Source organism: Daldinia vernicosa, assembly GCF_022497035.1.
Source record: "Daldinia vernicosa strain CBS 139.73 unplaced genomic scaffold F5Y00scaffold_7, whole genome shotgun sequence".
NCBI classification, from domain to species: Eukaryota; Fungi; Ascomycota; class Sordariomycetes; order Xylariales; family Hypoxylaceae; genus Daldinia; species Daldinia vernicosa.
The window spans coordinates 548,582-563,055 of record NW_025953923.1 but is presented as its reverse complement, the minus strand read 5'-3'; the positions used below and the strand labels follow the sequence as shown (position 1 = coordinate 563,055).

The following is a 14,474-nucleotide window of genomic DNA, read 5'->3' as shown; positions in this document are numbered from 1 at the left end:
AAATTTTTATTAAAAATTTTTTTATTAAAACACACAAAACACCCCCCCCCCCATTAAATTTTTTTTTTAAATTTAAAAACATTTACCCCCCCCCCCCCCCCCCCCCCCCCTCTCACCTACGTGCCGCCCATATTACTGTCCGCCGACCATGGTTATATTCGGGCGACTAAGGTCGATACCACTAGAAGAGCTCGTAAGATCGTTGGTCCGGTGCAAAGCTGTTACCAGCTTATTCACCAACAGGGTCATAGTAGGTACACCACACCGGCAAGCTTTACCTTTTTGCTTCTATTTCGGCATCTGAGATATAATGAGATCCTGCTTCGCATCGGTATCCGCATCCTTCTCTTCTCCAAGCATATCCAGCTTCGCAGCGAGAATTCTGAAGCACTTCTTGCACGCTTCTGGACTTGTCTTCCTTTTCGCTATGTTGTTGCTTATGAGCATGCTCGCGGCGGACCTCATGTTTGACCTCTAGGCAGTGCTTCGGCTTCAAGTGTTGTAGCACTGTTACCGGCCTTGGAAGAAGAATTTGGACTCGACTCCTTGTTGTGCTTATGAGGTATACATCTCTCAATGAACACCTCCCTAATGCATGATAGAGCAACATGTTCTGGAATGCACATATTTCCCGCTTCATCCTTGAATATGTCGGGTTCCTCCACTCTATATGCATTCTGAATCATGCGAGAAACCAGGGCTTTAATATCTTTAACGTTGCTCCACCCCGGTAAGCTGATCAATATGGAAAGCCCCTTTCTAACATCTTTGGACGAGGACCATGTTGACTTCATTCCATTCGCCTGTAATTCCGTCTCAAGAATGGCCAAGGAGTCTAAAAGCCCGAGATTCTTGAATGTAAGCTTCTTCGGGAACAATCTCTCAAGATCCGGCCGATCGCGCATGAGCTGGTTTATTTTGTCGCCTTGCCCTATTAGAACTATTACCATACCACCGTGGTACTGGGGAATGAGAGAAACAAGTTCGTCGATTGCTTCATTGTTGTATCCGCAATCCTTTAGTCGGTGAAAATCGTGCACGATGAGCACCTTCCCAAGGCCTTTTAAAAATTGGGCGCGAGTCTTTGGGGCCGTGTGACCAACGTGTTGGCCGACCAGGTCTGCTGCCCAGCATTCGATGACCGTGTCGTGCAGGAGGAATCCCATGTCATAGAACATTTTACCCAGGTATCTTGCTAAAGTAGATTTCCCAGTGCCTACATCCTCGTTAGCTAGTCTATTCCACGTGTGTGATTGCGTTGTTTTGGTTATACTGACCTGTGGGGCCTTTGAGAATGAAGCTGGTAGGAATATGATCAAATGGATCCTTAATCCCGCTCCGTAGTATTCTTCCATATACCTCTAGTTCTTGGATAATCTCATTCGAGACCTTGCCCTCTAAGTCCACCCTGATATTGAAACTTGAAATGTTTCTACGGTTGAAAGTGGGATCGAAGTCTTCTGGGTGAAGAACACCGCTGGAGGCTGATTTTATGCCTCCTCGCCTGGCGTGGTACCTAGAAATTGCTACCGAAATCAAATTGCTCACTTCCCTTCCGTTGCTGAAATATCGATTTTTTTTTTGATCTTGATAGGACACCCATAGCTGCCTCTTTTGCATTATCTGCAAATGTAAGATCATGTTCTTTTATGTATCGCTGCAGCATCATATCGAGTTCTTCAATTCTGTAATCAGTGAAACGAAACGGCCTGTCGGCCATGAATCTTCCAGTCAATCCTTCGTTGGCATTCTGGAACATCCTGTTGATTTTGTCTTCATAGCCAAGGAGAATTACGCAACGATCATCGCCCGGAACGCCTTGTATCTCCGCAACCAGTGTATCGAGAATCGCCGTCTTGAACGACTCCTGTGTGCCTGCTGGGTCCCCGGGGTCAAGCATGCAGGCTTCGTCGATGATGAGAACTTTGCCAAGTGTCGATGCCAAGATGGCCTTACTGTTCGCTTCGGATTCTCCAACTGCCCTGCCAATAAAGTCGACTGGCTTCTTGATCACAACTGTGAAAAATGTTAGCCTATCGTAATAGGTACTTATTGGATTTCAGGAATAAAAAAAACCAAATATATACATACCATCTCCGTTGCTTAGAAATCCCAAGTCGACTAGAATTTTACCGTACAGCTTAGCCACAGTTGTCTTCCCAGTTCCTGGTGAACCAACAAAGATTCGATTAAGGGGGACGTCAAACGGTTTCTTGCCGTCTAGTTCCCGATAATAGTTTTCTTGAACCATCGCAAACATGTTCTCAACTGAGCTTTTAACCTCTTCTAGGCCGACGAGCGCCTGGAGTCTGACCCAGGCATCGCTTCTGTCTTTCACGCTTGAAGGCGGCGGCCCAATTATATCTTCTTTTGTTAAAAAGAACAACTGGTCCGTTGATATGGATCCAGCTCCGCGAAGCCTTTGCACGTAGCGTTTCTTGATCGTAGAAAGAAGAGTCTCAACGGCACGTGCGTTACCGAACCCTTGCTTGCCCCGACCACGAGAGAGTCGGTAAATAGCTGCTTTCATGTAGATACCATCTGTGCCACATTCGATTTTCATCTTGCTATCATAACTCTCTTTTATTAGGCGCACGAGGATTTCCCGGAGCTGGGTGTCGTTGAAGTCATCAAAATCCATGTAGTACTGAATTCGACTCTGTAGCCCTGCGTTGTGTGCAAGGAATAGCTCAAGCTCGCTCTTATATCCAGCGAAGATAACAACCCAACTTCCAGAGCTATTCTCCATCTCCGTTAGGATAACATCGAGTATCTGCTTCCCAGAACTACCTGCATGGGGGGCAACGAGTTGAAATGCTTCATCGACAAACAAGACGCCTCCAGACTTCCTTCTATTCCTGCGTCTCGATGGTGCCACGGAACCATTATCGCTTGAGTCGGACGGTTCGGAAGAGCTATTACTGGTCCTCAAGCCGAAAATTTGCATGATATTTGACGGTCCCATTGAGGCTAACTTCGTACCAGAAGTCTCAATGAACCTCCTGGATGTCACTATTCCCATTGAATATAGGAATTTGGCGTAAAGCCTAGCTACTGTGGTTTTGCCTGTATTAGGACATTAGTAACGGCTTGAATGATTCGGTACTTGGTATAATTAAATGACTGACCTGTTCCTGGATTTCCCTGGAAGATAGCATGGAACTGTCCCTGCTTCATGTTGACTCCTAGACGCCTGTTCAAAGCAATTTCGTCCTCTATAGCCTTGAAGTTGTCTTTCACGGTGTCTAGTCCAATCAACCCCATAAGTTGACCTATCACCTTGTCTTTCAAGCGTTGTTCCTTCGTTCTTCCAACTTTTGCGGGCTCATCTTCATTATCATCAGGTAGATCACTAGCTGATGAAGGATCTGCTATGAAGCTGCTGTTCAATAAAGGATTTTCTGAGGAGTCGCCATCTGATGAAGTGCCAGAAGGCTTAAGTGAGCTATCGTCATGGCGTGCCTCATCTGGTCCCTCCAAAGGATATCGATAGTGGGCTGGATGTGCTTGCGGCGCATGCGACTCGGGAGGAGTTAGCTGTGTGGTGTTAGAGTCAGCTGAATCTGAGTTAGGAGGTGGTTCTAAATTCAAGGTTGGTATTGTAATAGACATTCTGGGCTGCTTTGGTAAGGGTGCTCGCGAAGTGATAATCTTCTGGGGGACTGTCTGGCTTGGATAAGATAGATGGTTTTTAAGTACTCGCCAGAAGGTAGTGAGATAGTTACTTCGCGTGTCCACCTGGAGAATCCAGTCTAAACATAACGCGAAGAATCAGAAGGCTTCACCAGCTCGGTATCTGCGCCTCAACCTTCAAAGCCCGACAAGCAAGAATCATTGGTGCTCATCATTTGCCATTCATATTCATGCAGGTATCATGCGCACCGCCTCTAATAAACAACCAAAAGCCCGATGTATATACTAAGATGGGGTTGGTTGAGGTTCCCAACTTAAACAGTTTGCCACTTCGCGGAAACCCGATTAACACTTGCTATGCGTGTCCTAAATAGAGTGGCTTTACACCTCCCGCAGCATCTCTTGGTTTCGATGCTGGTGACAATGATGGCTAGAAAGGTAGGCTTAGCTGAATATATTGAGCAGAGCCTTCTCACGTGTCGCGTTATGATTGGATTGATCCGAAAAGTGAAGCGGCAACCTAGCCGGCGCGAAGATGCGAAGCTCATGCAGTAAGGCTTAGCAAATATGTCGTTTATTAGGGAATCTACCAATATTACTGTCCCATCACTTCGTGGCAGAGCCTCACAATGGGTATCGGTCATCTACCTGAGTTATATCGGCATTTTTCCAGTTGGCTAGGATATCCCGAGACATTTCCTCTTTCAAGCCACCAATGTAACTGTTCGGCTGGTTGGGGGACTAATACAAGGAGTAACTCAATACAAGTACCTGCAGTATGGAAGCTCCAACGAATAATATACGAATAATATACCTAATATGATAAATGCACCCTCATCCCCTTCAATACCTGTTTACATAGCCACTGCGAAGAGACTGTATATAAGTAAAACACATTTTTTATTTGAAAGGTAGGCAACCTAGGTACTGTAAAGATTCACGTCTGATAGATGATGTAACACGTCATGTGCCCTACTACGTATATCTGAATGAGTCCGAACTGCCTACATCCATCTTTACTATATCTTTTGACTTTACTATATCTTTTGAACCACAATTACTCTGTTCAACCTTTTGCTTATACCCTGCTACCTCCTCCAATATCGGCCCATCATATTGCATCCTTTGTCATAGAAGCGGATCCTCACCCTCAATATAGTCGTTACAATGGCCGACGGACCAAGCTGGATCTCAGCTGTATGCTCAATCCTTGCGGTATTTCTAGGCCTAATCACCCTTGTGACGGTATTTGTTGCCGCTCGACAGCTTCTTACAGAACACCGTATCTACGAACTAGGGCTCTCAGCACAATCTTTAGGGCCGTGGCACACTAAGGTGAACAGAAAGCAGCTACTTGGAATGCAGCAGCAGATAGTTACACCTACACTTAGTATACCCAGTCTGTTGAAAAGCGATTGGCAGCCGCATTTCAGGTTTCCAATCGGGTTCTCCCATGAATCTACCCAGCCCGGTTGTGACCCAGAAATGGCTCCCGTGGAAGCCACCTGGGTCAACTTTGTCCAAGCACTAGGGATATCTCCTGAACACGATCAGTTCTACAATATGACGTTCCAGCCAAATTTGGTGAATGGGATCATTCCTATGCGTTGGGCTGGGAAGACACTCGTCGCGTTATGTGTAATGCTTGGGTTTCAGTCATTTGAGGACAAGCCCAGCTTCAAAGACCCATTTCCCCTTCCTATGCAGTGGAGTGGACCCTTGGGCTGGCTACAGTTCCGCCAGGGTCCAAATGGTTGCATCGCGGAGTTCCGTCCGAGGACTATGATTGCAGATCAGTTATCCTCAGAAGTCCGGAAGTTCTACAAGACAATAAAACATGCTAATCGACCTAGCCTCCTGAAAACACGGCTCTGGAGATCGATTAGAGGCATGTGTTTACCAGATGGCAAAGTCCTTTATCTAGGCGGCGCCGATAGGAGCAATGGAGATGCCGAGAAGGAGAAGTTGAAGGAGAAGTTCAAAGAAATGAAAGAAAATCTGGAAGAGCTGGAAGAACTCGCCTCGAAAGTTTTAAGCAATCAAGAATATGAAGAATTGGACTATCATGGAAAAACTGCAGGTTTCTTTGATGAGCTCATGCAACACGATCTTTCGGATGCAGAAATCACACAACTTTTACGAAGTGGGAAGCTGGAGATACGTGAGCCCGCTTCTACTACGATAGAGAAACCTTCGGAATTCCGTGATAGTCTACTAGAGAACAAACGGGGCCAAAAGGAAGTCCTTAGGCCATGCCCAGGTCTATTCTCAGTCATTATAGAATGTGAGCTAGCAGATACCCGGGGCTTAAGTACGGAGGATTGTATTGAGTACCATCGGGAGTATATTGACTACGACGAAATAGATCATGGGAAATTTCGATACTCACTAGGAGATCTATTTATGGACGATGTTCTATTGCTTTTAATGAAAAAGGCAATGGAAATGCTTAAACCGGACGGATATTACTTTACCCCTGTCATATTTCACTACATGGATATTTTTCAAGTCTACCATCATGTTGAGGCTACATCTGACGAACCTAATCGGACCCAGATTTTTCAGTTTCCTGAACTGGGGAAATGGCCATCATCCGTCCAGGACCGAGAGACACTATATTACTCCATGCTGCTCTGCAACGAGTTCCAGCATATTCGAAAGCACAACAGGGCAATATTCACAATAGAGGACATGATTGCCATTTCGAAGGCATCGGATCTGCTGACCGAAATTATTGGTAACGCATCAGACTTGCGCTGGGCAATGTTGGCGTGCCCAAAGTTGTTTTGCGACCTCGCCAATGTTTTCGAACATACAGAAACTATGGATTTTCTGAATCGAAAAGTCAGCTGCAAGGCAGAGAGTTTAGACCTTACTGACGTAAATGAAGCCTGTGGGTGTCCAACTGATAGTTGCGTTTATGTAGTTCCTTTGTGTTCCGACGGGAAATTTGATGGAACCCAATTATTGGCTGCTTTCATGGATACGCTCATAACGTATTTCTGGATTGAGAAGAAGTGGATTAGCGACGTTGGGCTATACGACATGACTATCCCGCAAACGATAATAATGTGCTAATCGAGTCCATCTCTACCGTGTCTAGATTCAGCTATGGAAGGGTTGGCTCTACGCTGCATGCCGCTACATTTCGCCTACTAGGTACCTCCTATCTATTCAATCTCTTTTGTTGGGCACCTCCATGGTACCCAGCACACCTTATTGCTTTCGAGGAACTATCTGCCTGCCCATGAGAATATGTATTTCATTTATTAGGACCATTACGCGGGCTGGAAACCTTTTCCTTTCAGATACATACTTGTTAGATTAAGCTTCGTACACGGACATTGAAAAGATTATCTATAAATAGAGCTTATACCAACCAGTTTATTATTCAAATCGCAGTTGTGCAATGAAAAGTATAGGTTAGTCTCCAGTAATGGACATATAAACAGATACAGCAACTATCCTTTATTCAGACACCAGGTAGATTTATACGTAAGAATTTGATAGGACGTACTATGGAAGCCATCTGCACAAACGAGGGATTAAATTTCCGATATTTCATTGCGAAAGAATCGAAGGACTTGACTATTGTACATCAAAAAGATAGGCTGGGTACCGCCTAGCGCCACTTCGGTGCCTTCCCCCTTTTATAGCCATGTATTGCTACGTTATGAGACCATGTAAATCTGCACTTGCTATTTGCTACCTAACGTACATGCATTCCACATACTACATAATTCATCGCCAATATTATGCACGTTGTGATGCTACGGCCTATATGTAAGCGATTCAACGGAGGTAGTCGGCCGCCCTGCGCCCCCTCGACCCGGAGTGTGGCAACGGTTAGGAAGTGAAATTACGGTCTGCGGGTTTGGGAGCGACTCTACAGCGAATCAAAGCGAACGACCAAAGGACTACGACAAAAGTAATTTTTTTTTAAACTATTAGATACAATAGGAGATTACTCACTTCCTCACGATCGACACCTGTGGTTATGCTAGCTATTATATCCGCTATCTTCTAGTTGCATCTATGCGTCAGTAACGCCGCCCTATCTTGAATATAGTACCGTGTTTGGCGACCCCACGTTGTTCACAGCCTACCTCTAAGGGAAATCCACCCTCGTATTGCCCGAATACCTACTTTCAAACCACTACTCTATAGGAGGTACCTAGCTAGATGTGGCGCAACGTGACGTCGGAACGTGTAATGCTATAATAGGGGTTTAGACACTTACTCTATTTTATGTCTCTTCCAATTACCCACGTATTGACATAAGTCATTCACGCGGCCAGAAATACATCTTCTAACAATGTTCTGACTAAGACATTTTCTAGCTCCAATCGTATAGCTGTATCTAAGGAAGTATATTCTTCGATATAAATACTTTTAATTGTGCCTTTCATAGGAGGATTGTAGTGGACGCCAGCGTTGTGGCTGTCTAGATACTTTATGGCGACCTCTAGGGACTTTATCACGAACTGAAAATTGAGGATCTAAGAACCTTAAAATTATAGTTGAAGGTAAAACTTGCTTAGAAGCTCTTCTCAGGTCTGATAAAAAGGTGGTCACAATAAATTATCAGGTCATGCACAGCGACTGTACCTCATCGTAGCTTATAACGACATTATTGAGAATCTAGATAAAATAGCTAGAACAAGGGATAATCTCACTAGGTATAACTACCGGATTCTAGTTCCATGTAGAATAGAAAAGGTGTTTCCACGCCATCTAACGTAAACCATAACCCAATGCCGAGCCCCGAATCGGATCAAATGTTGCACTAAGAGAGTATTGCCACCTTAGGTATCTTGATCTAAGGGAGAAGTATGATAGGTTTTGATAACTGACATGTGTGTTACATTGGGGCAATGGCACGCTTATGCATATGTGAGACTCAGCCGTACGTGGACAGCGGGCGATATGCCGACCTCGCACATCGTAAAATACCTAACCTATTGTCACGAGGTGGAACCAAACAGCGTGGAAACAACTTCGTTGTTCCGCGAGGAACTCTAACCTATCTGGCGAGCCCACTGCTCGTATATACATACATGTTCTTTATCCTAGATGTCTCATCTAGAATCCTGACACCTATAAGACTCGTAGTATTCCACGGATATTCAAGTAGCCACCCAAATAGCCTACCGTTCAGCCCAAGCTCGTCTGCGCGGACAAGCTTATTCACATAGCTTACCTAACCTATTCAAGTCTGCTAGGTACCTAAGGTAGGTATTCAGCCTATTTTATTGGTGTGCTAGGTTTCCATTGATGCCCAAGGCGCAAATTCCAACTACAGGTTGATGAAAGATCAATATTTCCCTAACAGGTAATTATATTTGCACTCCCCCTTGGGGCTATATCTTGGGAAGTACATTATGCGCACGGATCTTGACCGTAACTGACAGTAACAACCCCTGATAGCTGATCTGTGATATTGATGTACACTGAATGAGCTTGTCCCCGGAAGCTTCCAAACCCCCAGATGATCTCACTGGACTGTTCGCCTGGCCGATAGTCTATAAAATCGGTATCGAAACGAACACCCCACCGTTCTATAAAGATCCGAGTTAAATTCTCTGGTGTCACAATCTTTGGGCTTCCCTTGATGACAAGAACTCGGGAAAGATGGTAGATTAGAAAGGGTTTGGCGCGAATTCGATGCCGACCAACCTTGGTGCGCCAGCCTTTGACGCTGAAGGGATGCTGAGACTGTAGGAGTAGGAACCTGTTGCTGGCATTTGCGGTAAAGAATGTCAACGAGGCTGCTGACGTGGGAAATAATTTTCCTGTTTTTTCATTGTGCACGGGTGGATTAATATGTAACGAGTAGACGCGTCCAATGCCTCGGATTGCTCCCAGTACATCCGAAATGGTGCATTTTGGCGGCAACCCCGTGATCCATAACCGGCAGTTCTCGTCTTCAGGGACATCCGCGCTCATGTTGTGAGGCAGGGAGCTGTTTCCAAGATAACCCGGCGCCGTAGGAGGTTGATTCCGGACTACCGAAACACTTGTATCCTCTGAGTGCAAGTTGTGGCTTGACTTATTCTTCGGAATACTAGGGGGTGGCAAGACAGACTCGTCCGTATGCTGGTGCTCATGATGATAAATACTGACGGCTTGCTTAGGATGCGTTTCTGGAACCCCGGGTACTCCGCTGCTTATCAAGTTATTGCAAGGTCCTAAACCTAGCTGCTGACGGTAAGAATCTAAGACTTCACGTGAATGAGTACTGCAGAAGGCTGCTTGGATGACAACTCCTGGTTAATGTTAATTAAGCATATCTAATGAGGAGATCTGAGAGATTATTATGGCTTACCACCTTCCTCATTGGCTGTATCCGCCATTCTGATGGGCAGGATAGGTAGAATTAAGGATAATCTGGCATCGAAAGTACTTCATTTTAGATCTAGAGGACGAGTTCACCCGGGATGAGGTCAGTATTTATAAAAGAAATTACTCTATATCCGGTAGAGACGACAGCTGGAAATCATGGATTTCAAAGAGTCAAGTTGTAGTGAATATACTGGGACGTTCATGACGCATAAAATATTACTGCTGAATATGATTATGTGAAGTCCTCGTCAACTACGTCGTAGGCTTTTATGTGCATGATTCGTTCGTATTACCAATCACGAAGAAACGATATGTACCTACCTAGGTACCTAGGTATGTATCTGTGAATATCTCAAGGGGACGTGACGAAATAGTATCAAGATAGCTCCAATAGTTGCATGGTCTGAATCCGATTTATGTTAACTTGTGTAGCCTATTAATCACACGACTTCTAATATCTTCATGGTGAATGAAAAGGTTTCCTAAAAGAAACCCCTATTACCTAATATAGGAACATCCCAGTTGTTCAAAAGTTCCGTCGAAATACGCGTAACATTTGGTTACATACTTTAAACATCCTTATCCTCCACCTTCTCATATGACGGTAGTTTTCTAAGGTATGATTCTGGGAACATTAATTTAAGTCCAACTCTGTATCTAAACTATATAAATTAGCTTATTATTCTCTCTTAAATAGTCTTCTAATATTAATTTGTCCTTTTTTCCCGGAAGAACTTACACTCCTATCTTGTTTTCTTACACCTTTTAAAGAGGCGCTAGTTTAACTTAATACCTCATAAAATCATTCATTTCATATGGAGGCTTAATACTAACAATTAAAAATCAATCTAGATATAGAGTTGGCACGCTTTTCAAACAAGGATTGGATAACAACTAACGGTATCCGGATGTCTTGTTTAATTCTACACTTTAAGTCGGAAGTCGCTAGATGAAGGTAGTCACATACTTTTCCCTTTTTAAATTTGATCTTCTAATAAGTTCCAAATGTTTTATATCACCGTTTGCAAAGAACTTTAGTCTGGATGTAATGTTTCTTCACCTAAATCGGCACCGCAATCAACTGACGGTAGCTTCACCCTGCTATCTGTTTACGGCATCTATAAGTCCTAGGAGTAGATGTACTCTAGACGTTAGAAAAATTATTTACTATATTTACCTAATCAGCGCAACACTTGCCTCATATGACTAAATGTAGGTCGTTATACGTTCACATCTTGGGGAGACAGGGCAGGTATGCTGTAGTGGAGTAATGCAGTCCATAGATCTGCGTACCTAACCAACCAATGATACATGGAAAGTATATTATGGCTACCCTATGACCCTGTCTTCGAGGGGAAGGAACCCGTGAAATAGAAAAACCCCAAGTACCTACCTAGGCAGTATGACCAGGGTCTATCAGCTCGGGTTGCAGTACGATCCTTTGCCAAGAAGTCGACAGCAGATCAATGTCCACGTAGAAATGCCGCTATACGCATGTCAATATTCATATTTGGACCTCAGCTACTTTAAATTCTGATGCTTTTAAAAAAACAAAAGTAGGATACCTTATTGTTGTGTTGGTATTGACCTGATATTGCCATAATGTTACACCCTTCTCTGTGAGATGCATTGCAGGCGATCTCTAGCAAGCCTCCCATATCTCCTATGTGTGTTCTGATCAAGTTCTGAAAACGAATTATGGCACAAGTCTATTAAAACGTATAAGAACATATATCGGAAGTCGTAGGAGGTTGGGAGAATAAGGCTCTGATCTGCTTCGGTACTTGAACAGAGCCTACAGGAGAAGGTGGATATAACCTTAACTAATGGTAGTGAATAGCCAATAATGCTATAGCCACACTTCCTGGTATGTAAGCTATGCGACGCATGTCTTCTTTCGTATCCTAACCCCAGTCCGGCCAATCATCCCGGCGACACTTGTACCAGTTATATGTTTATGCACGGCCTCCAATCATAGGGGCATATTGAATCTAGGACTTGTAGCTAGCTACACGGGTAGTTGACTATAAGTAGGTTCTCCACTTGGTAAGTAGGCTATTGTTTAGTAGACAGTGAAATATCATAATTTGAGGGTTACTACATCTTGAAAGGGCGTAATAGTACTCTAGTGATACCATGTCTTCCGATACAGTGAGTAAAACATCTCAACTTTAGGCAAGTCAAGCCTATCGTCAAGCATCACAGTCAAGTTACCGAGGACTTGATCGTTCGAAACTATGCTAATACAGATTCAGGTTGATTTGAAGCAAGAGTCTCAAGAGGCCCAGGTGGCCCAGGAGGTATCCCAGGATACCAAGGAAGAGCCTCAGGATGCAAAGCAGGAGCCACAAGAAAATAATGAAGGACATAAAGAGATGACGTGCGAACTCGCACTTCTAGATAAGAAGTACGACAAAGACGGCCATAGAGTATACAGCAAACGTAGCCCTAGGAAGGAGAGTGGTAAACCAGACTGGTGGAAGCTATACGCTCTCACAGAGACGCGCCATTTCAAAGAGAATGGGACATTCAAATGCACACGGTTGCATGTGAACCCGCAACCTTTGAAGAAACTTCTTGAAGATGTTATCGTCGGGTTTCCTTATGACCCCGTTGATGCTCAGCAGGACGTCCAGTTTGACCTGCCGGCGTATTGTCTCTTCTTCTATCGAAAGCAGCTAGAAGAAGTAGGGACAGAACGGTTTAAGGACGACGAGACTTCTCGCAAACACCTCAAGCTCCTCCTAGATTGGATCGACAAGGTCCACGAAGAGGCTTTCAAGGCCTCCCAACGCTTCGAATCCAGCGACCAGAGGCCGATCAGTTACGAGTATCTCTGGACGATATTCAATCCCGGCTGCCTCTTATACACTCGTGTCCAAGGCCAGCCGCGTGCATTTAAACTACGCGGTTTCTGGTACGAGACCGACGACGAGCCCTGCCTAGCTATCTGATTCAGATACGTCGACTACGACGGCGAGAAATTCGGCACGCGCTCGGACACGTTCCGCATCCCCAAGTACTCAGGTGTCATGCGCTGCGAAGATCTCAACATAATGCCCCTTGACTTCCATCCTTCATCTTCCGAATTCCGCACCCGCCTACTAGAGCGAGGCCGCCAGTTCCAGAAATTGGCCGGCCAACACTTCATGCAGTATAGCGGAGTGGCCCTCAAGCTCAACAGCGAAAAATACGACCGACATAATCTCTCCGGCCGCGTCGTGATCGACTGTAAAAACTACCGACACTTCGAGCCGAGCAACGACTTCGAGCTGGACGACCTTCCGCGAACCGAAGCGGCGAAGCGCCAGCGTACCCTGCGCAGATATAACGACGGCGTTGACGGCGCCAACGGGGAAGTCCTCGACGATCTTCTCGATGAGGATCTGATTGTGACCAACGCAACCGTGCGCGGCTTCGCGTTCTCGGTCAAGACGTTCCTCGAGTTCTTCGTGGAAAACCTCTCCCCGATCAAATGGGATGAAACCTACTTTGATCAGCTGGTTCTGAACCCCGCCACTAAGAGAATAGTCCAGGCCATGGTATCCATGCATACGCAACGAGGCCAGACCAGCGCGGGAGTTGACGATATCGTCGAGGGCAAAGGAAAGGGGCTTGTATTAGTCCTTCACGGCCCACCGGGAGTTGGGAAGACTCTGACGGCCGAATGCGTGGCAGAATCAGTGCATCGACCACTTTACATGGTATCTGCTGGCGACTTGGGAACTGACAGCTATTCGCTCGAGACGACGCTAGGGCGCATTATGGACATTGCGACGACATGGGGTGCGGTTTTATTAATCGACGAGGCCGATATTTTCCTAGAGCGCCGAAGCTTGCACGACTTGCAGCGCAATGCCATGGTTACGATCTTCTTACGAGTCCTCGAGTGTAAGTGGGCACTAGCTGCTGCTTTCCTTTCCCCTGATCTCTAACCATATCCTTTCATTGTATGTATAGGTACTGACCCAGATATCTAGACTACCGCGGAATCCTCTTCCTCACAACCAACCGCGTTTCCACTTTCGATGACGCCTTCACGAGCCGTATCCATGTCCCCCTCCGTTATTCAAAGTTGAGCGAGGACTCACGCTTGACTATCTGGCGCAACTTCTGCAATCGCGTTCCAGGAGGCGTGGATATCACGGACAAGGAAATGAGTCTCTTGGCTAAGCACGAACTCAACGGTCGCCAGATCAAGAACATCGTCAAAGCTGCCGAGAGTCTTGCTGCGTTTGAGGGTCGCAGGCTTAATGCCGCTCAACTGGAGTCATTCACTGAAGTCCAAGGAGAGTTTGAGAGGGACTGGTTGCAGTTTGTTGATGTCGCTGAGTAAATAAGCGTGGATATGTGTTGTGTTGTTCTTACATAGTATAAGGGGTGGGAACGGCGAGGTTATGACACGACGTATCGTCTGATTGTCGTCTATAGCTTTAGTTTGGGACTACATTTTATATAGAATCACGGCCCGGAGCTTATGCTCCAGTGAAGCGAAACTA

At 45.3% G+C, this 14,474-nt stretch overlaps 4 protein-coding genes across 4 annotated transcripts; 2 read left to right on the top strand and 2 right to left on the bottom strand.

Annotated features, from left to right (window-relative positions):
- Positions 1-274: 274 nt before the first annotated feature.
- On the bottom strand, positions 275-3,638 carry F5Y00DRAFT_273767 (P-loop containing nucleoside triphosphate hydrolase protein; the record flags this gene model as incomplete). The annotated part of the gene is made up of 7 exons (XM_048013238.1): positions 3,354-3,638; positions 3,129-3,314; positions 2,092-3,066; positions 1,549-2,016; positions 1,278-1,499; positions 515-1,216; positions 275-474 (listed from the first exon to the last, which is right to left on the bottom strand). The coding sequence occupies exons 1-7, from the start codon at positions 3,610-3,612 to the stop codon at positions 275-277; spliced, it is 3,012 nt and encodes a 1,003-aa protein (XP_047868265.1). The 5' UTR covers positions 3,613-3,638.
- A 1,162-nt stretch (positions 3,639-4,800) lies between these two features.
- Positions 4,801-6,711, top strand: F5Y00DRAFT_273764 (uncharacterized protein; the record flags this gene model as incomplete). Its single annotated transcript, XM_048013237.1, has 1 exon — positions 4,801-6,711. One exon carries the CDS (start codon positions 4,801-4,803, stop codon positions 6,709-6,711), a length of 1,911 nt encoding a protein of 636 aa, XP_047868264.1.
- Positions 6,712-9,012: 2,301 nt separating this feature from the next.
- Positions 9,013-9,986, bottom strand: F5Y00DRAFT_258741 (uncharacterized protein; the record flags this gene model as incomplete). The annotated part of the gene is made up of 2 exons (XM_048010755.1): positions 9,013-9,899; positions 9,959-9,986. 2 exons carry the CDS (start codon positions 9,984-9,986, stop codon positions 9,013-9,015), a joined length of 915 nt encoding a protein of 304 aa, XP_047868263.1.
- Positions 9,987-12,111: 2,125 nt separating this feature from the next.
- Positions 12,112-14,311, top strand: F5Y00DRAFT_273763 (P-loop containing nucleoside triphosphate hydrolase protein; the record flags this gene model as incomplete). Its single annotated transcript, XM_048013236.1, has 4 exons — positions 12,112-12,126; positions 12,231-12,805; positions 12,935-13,866; positions 13,956-14,311. 4 exons carry the CDS (start codon positions 12,112-12,114, stop codon positions 14,309-14,311), a joined length of 1,878 nt encoding a protein of 625 aa, XP_047868262.1.
- Positions 14,312-14,474: the final 163 nt, after the last annotated feature.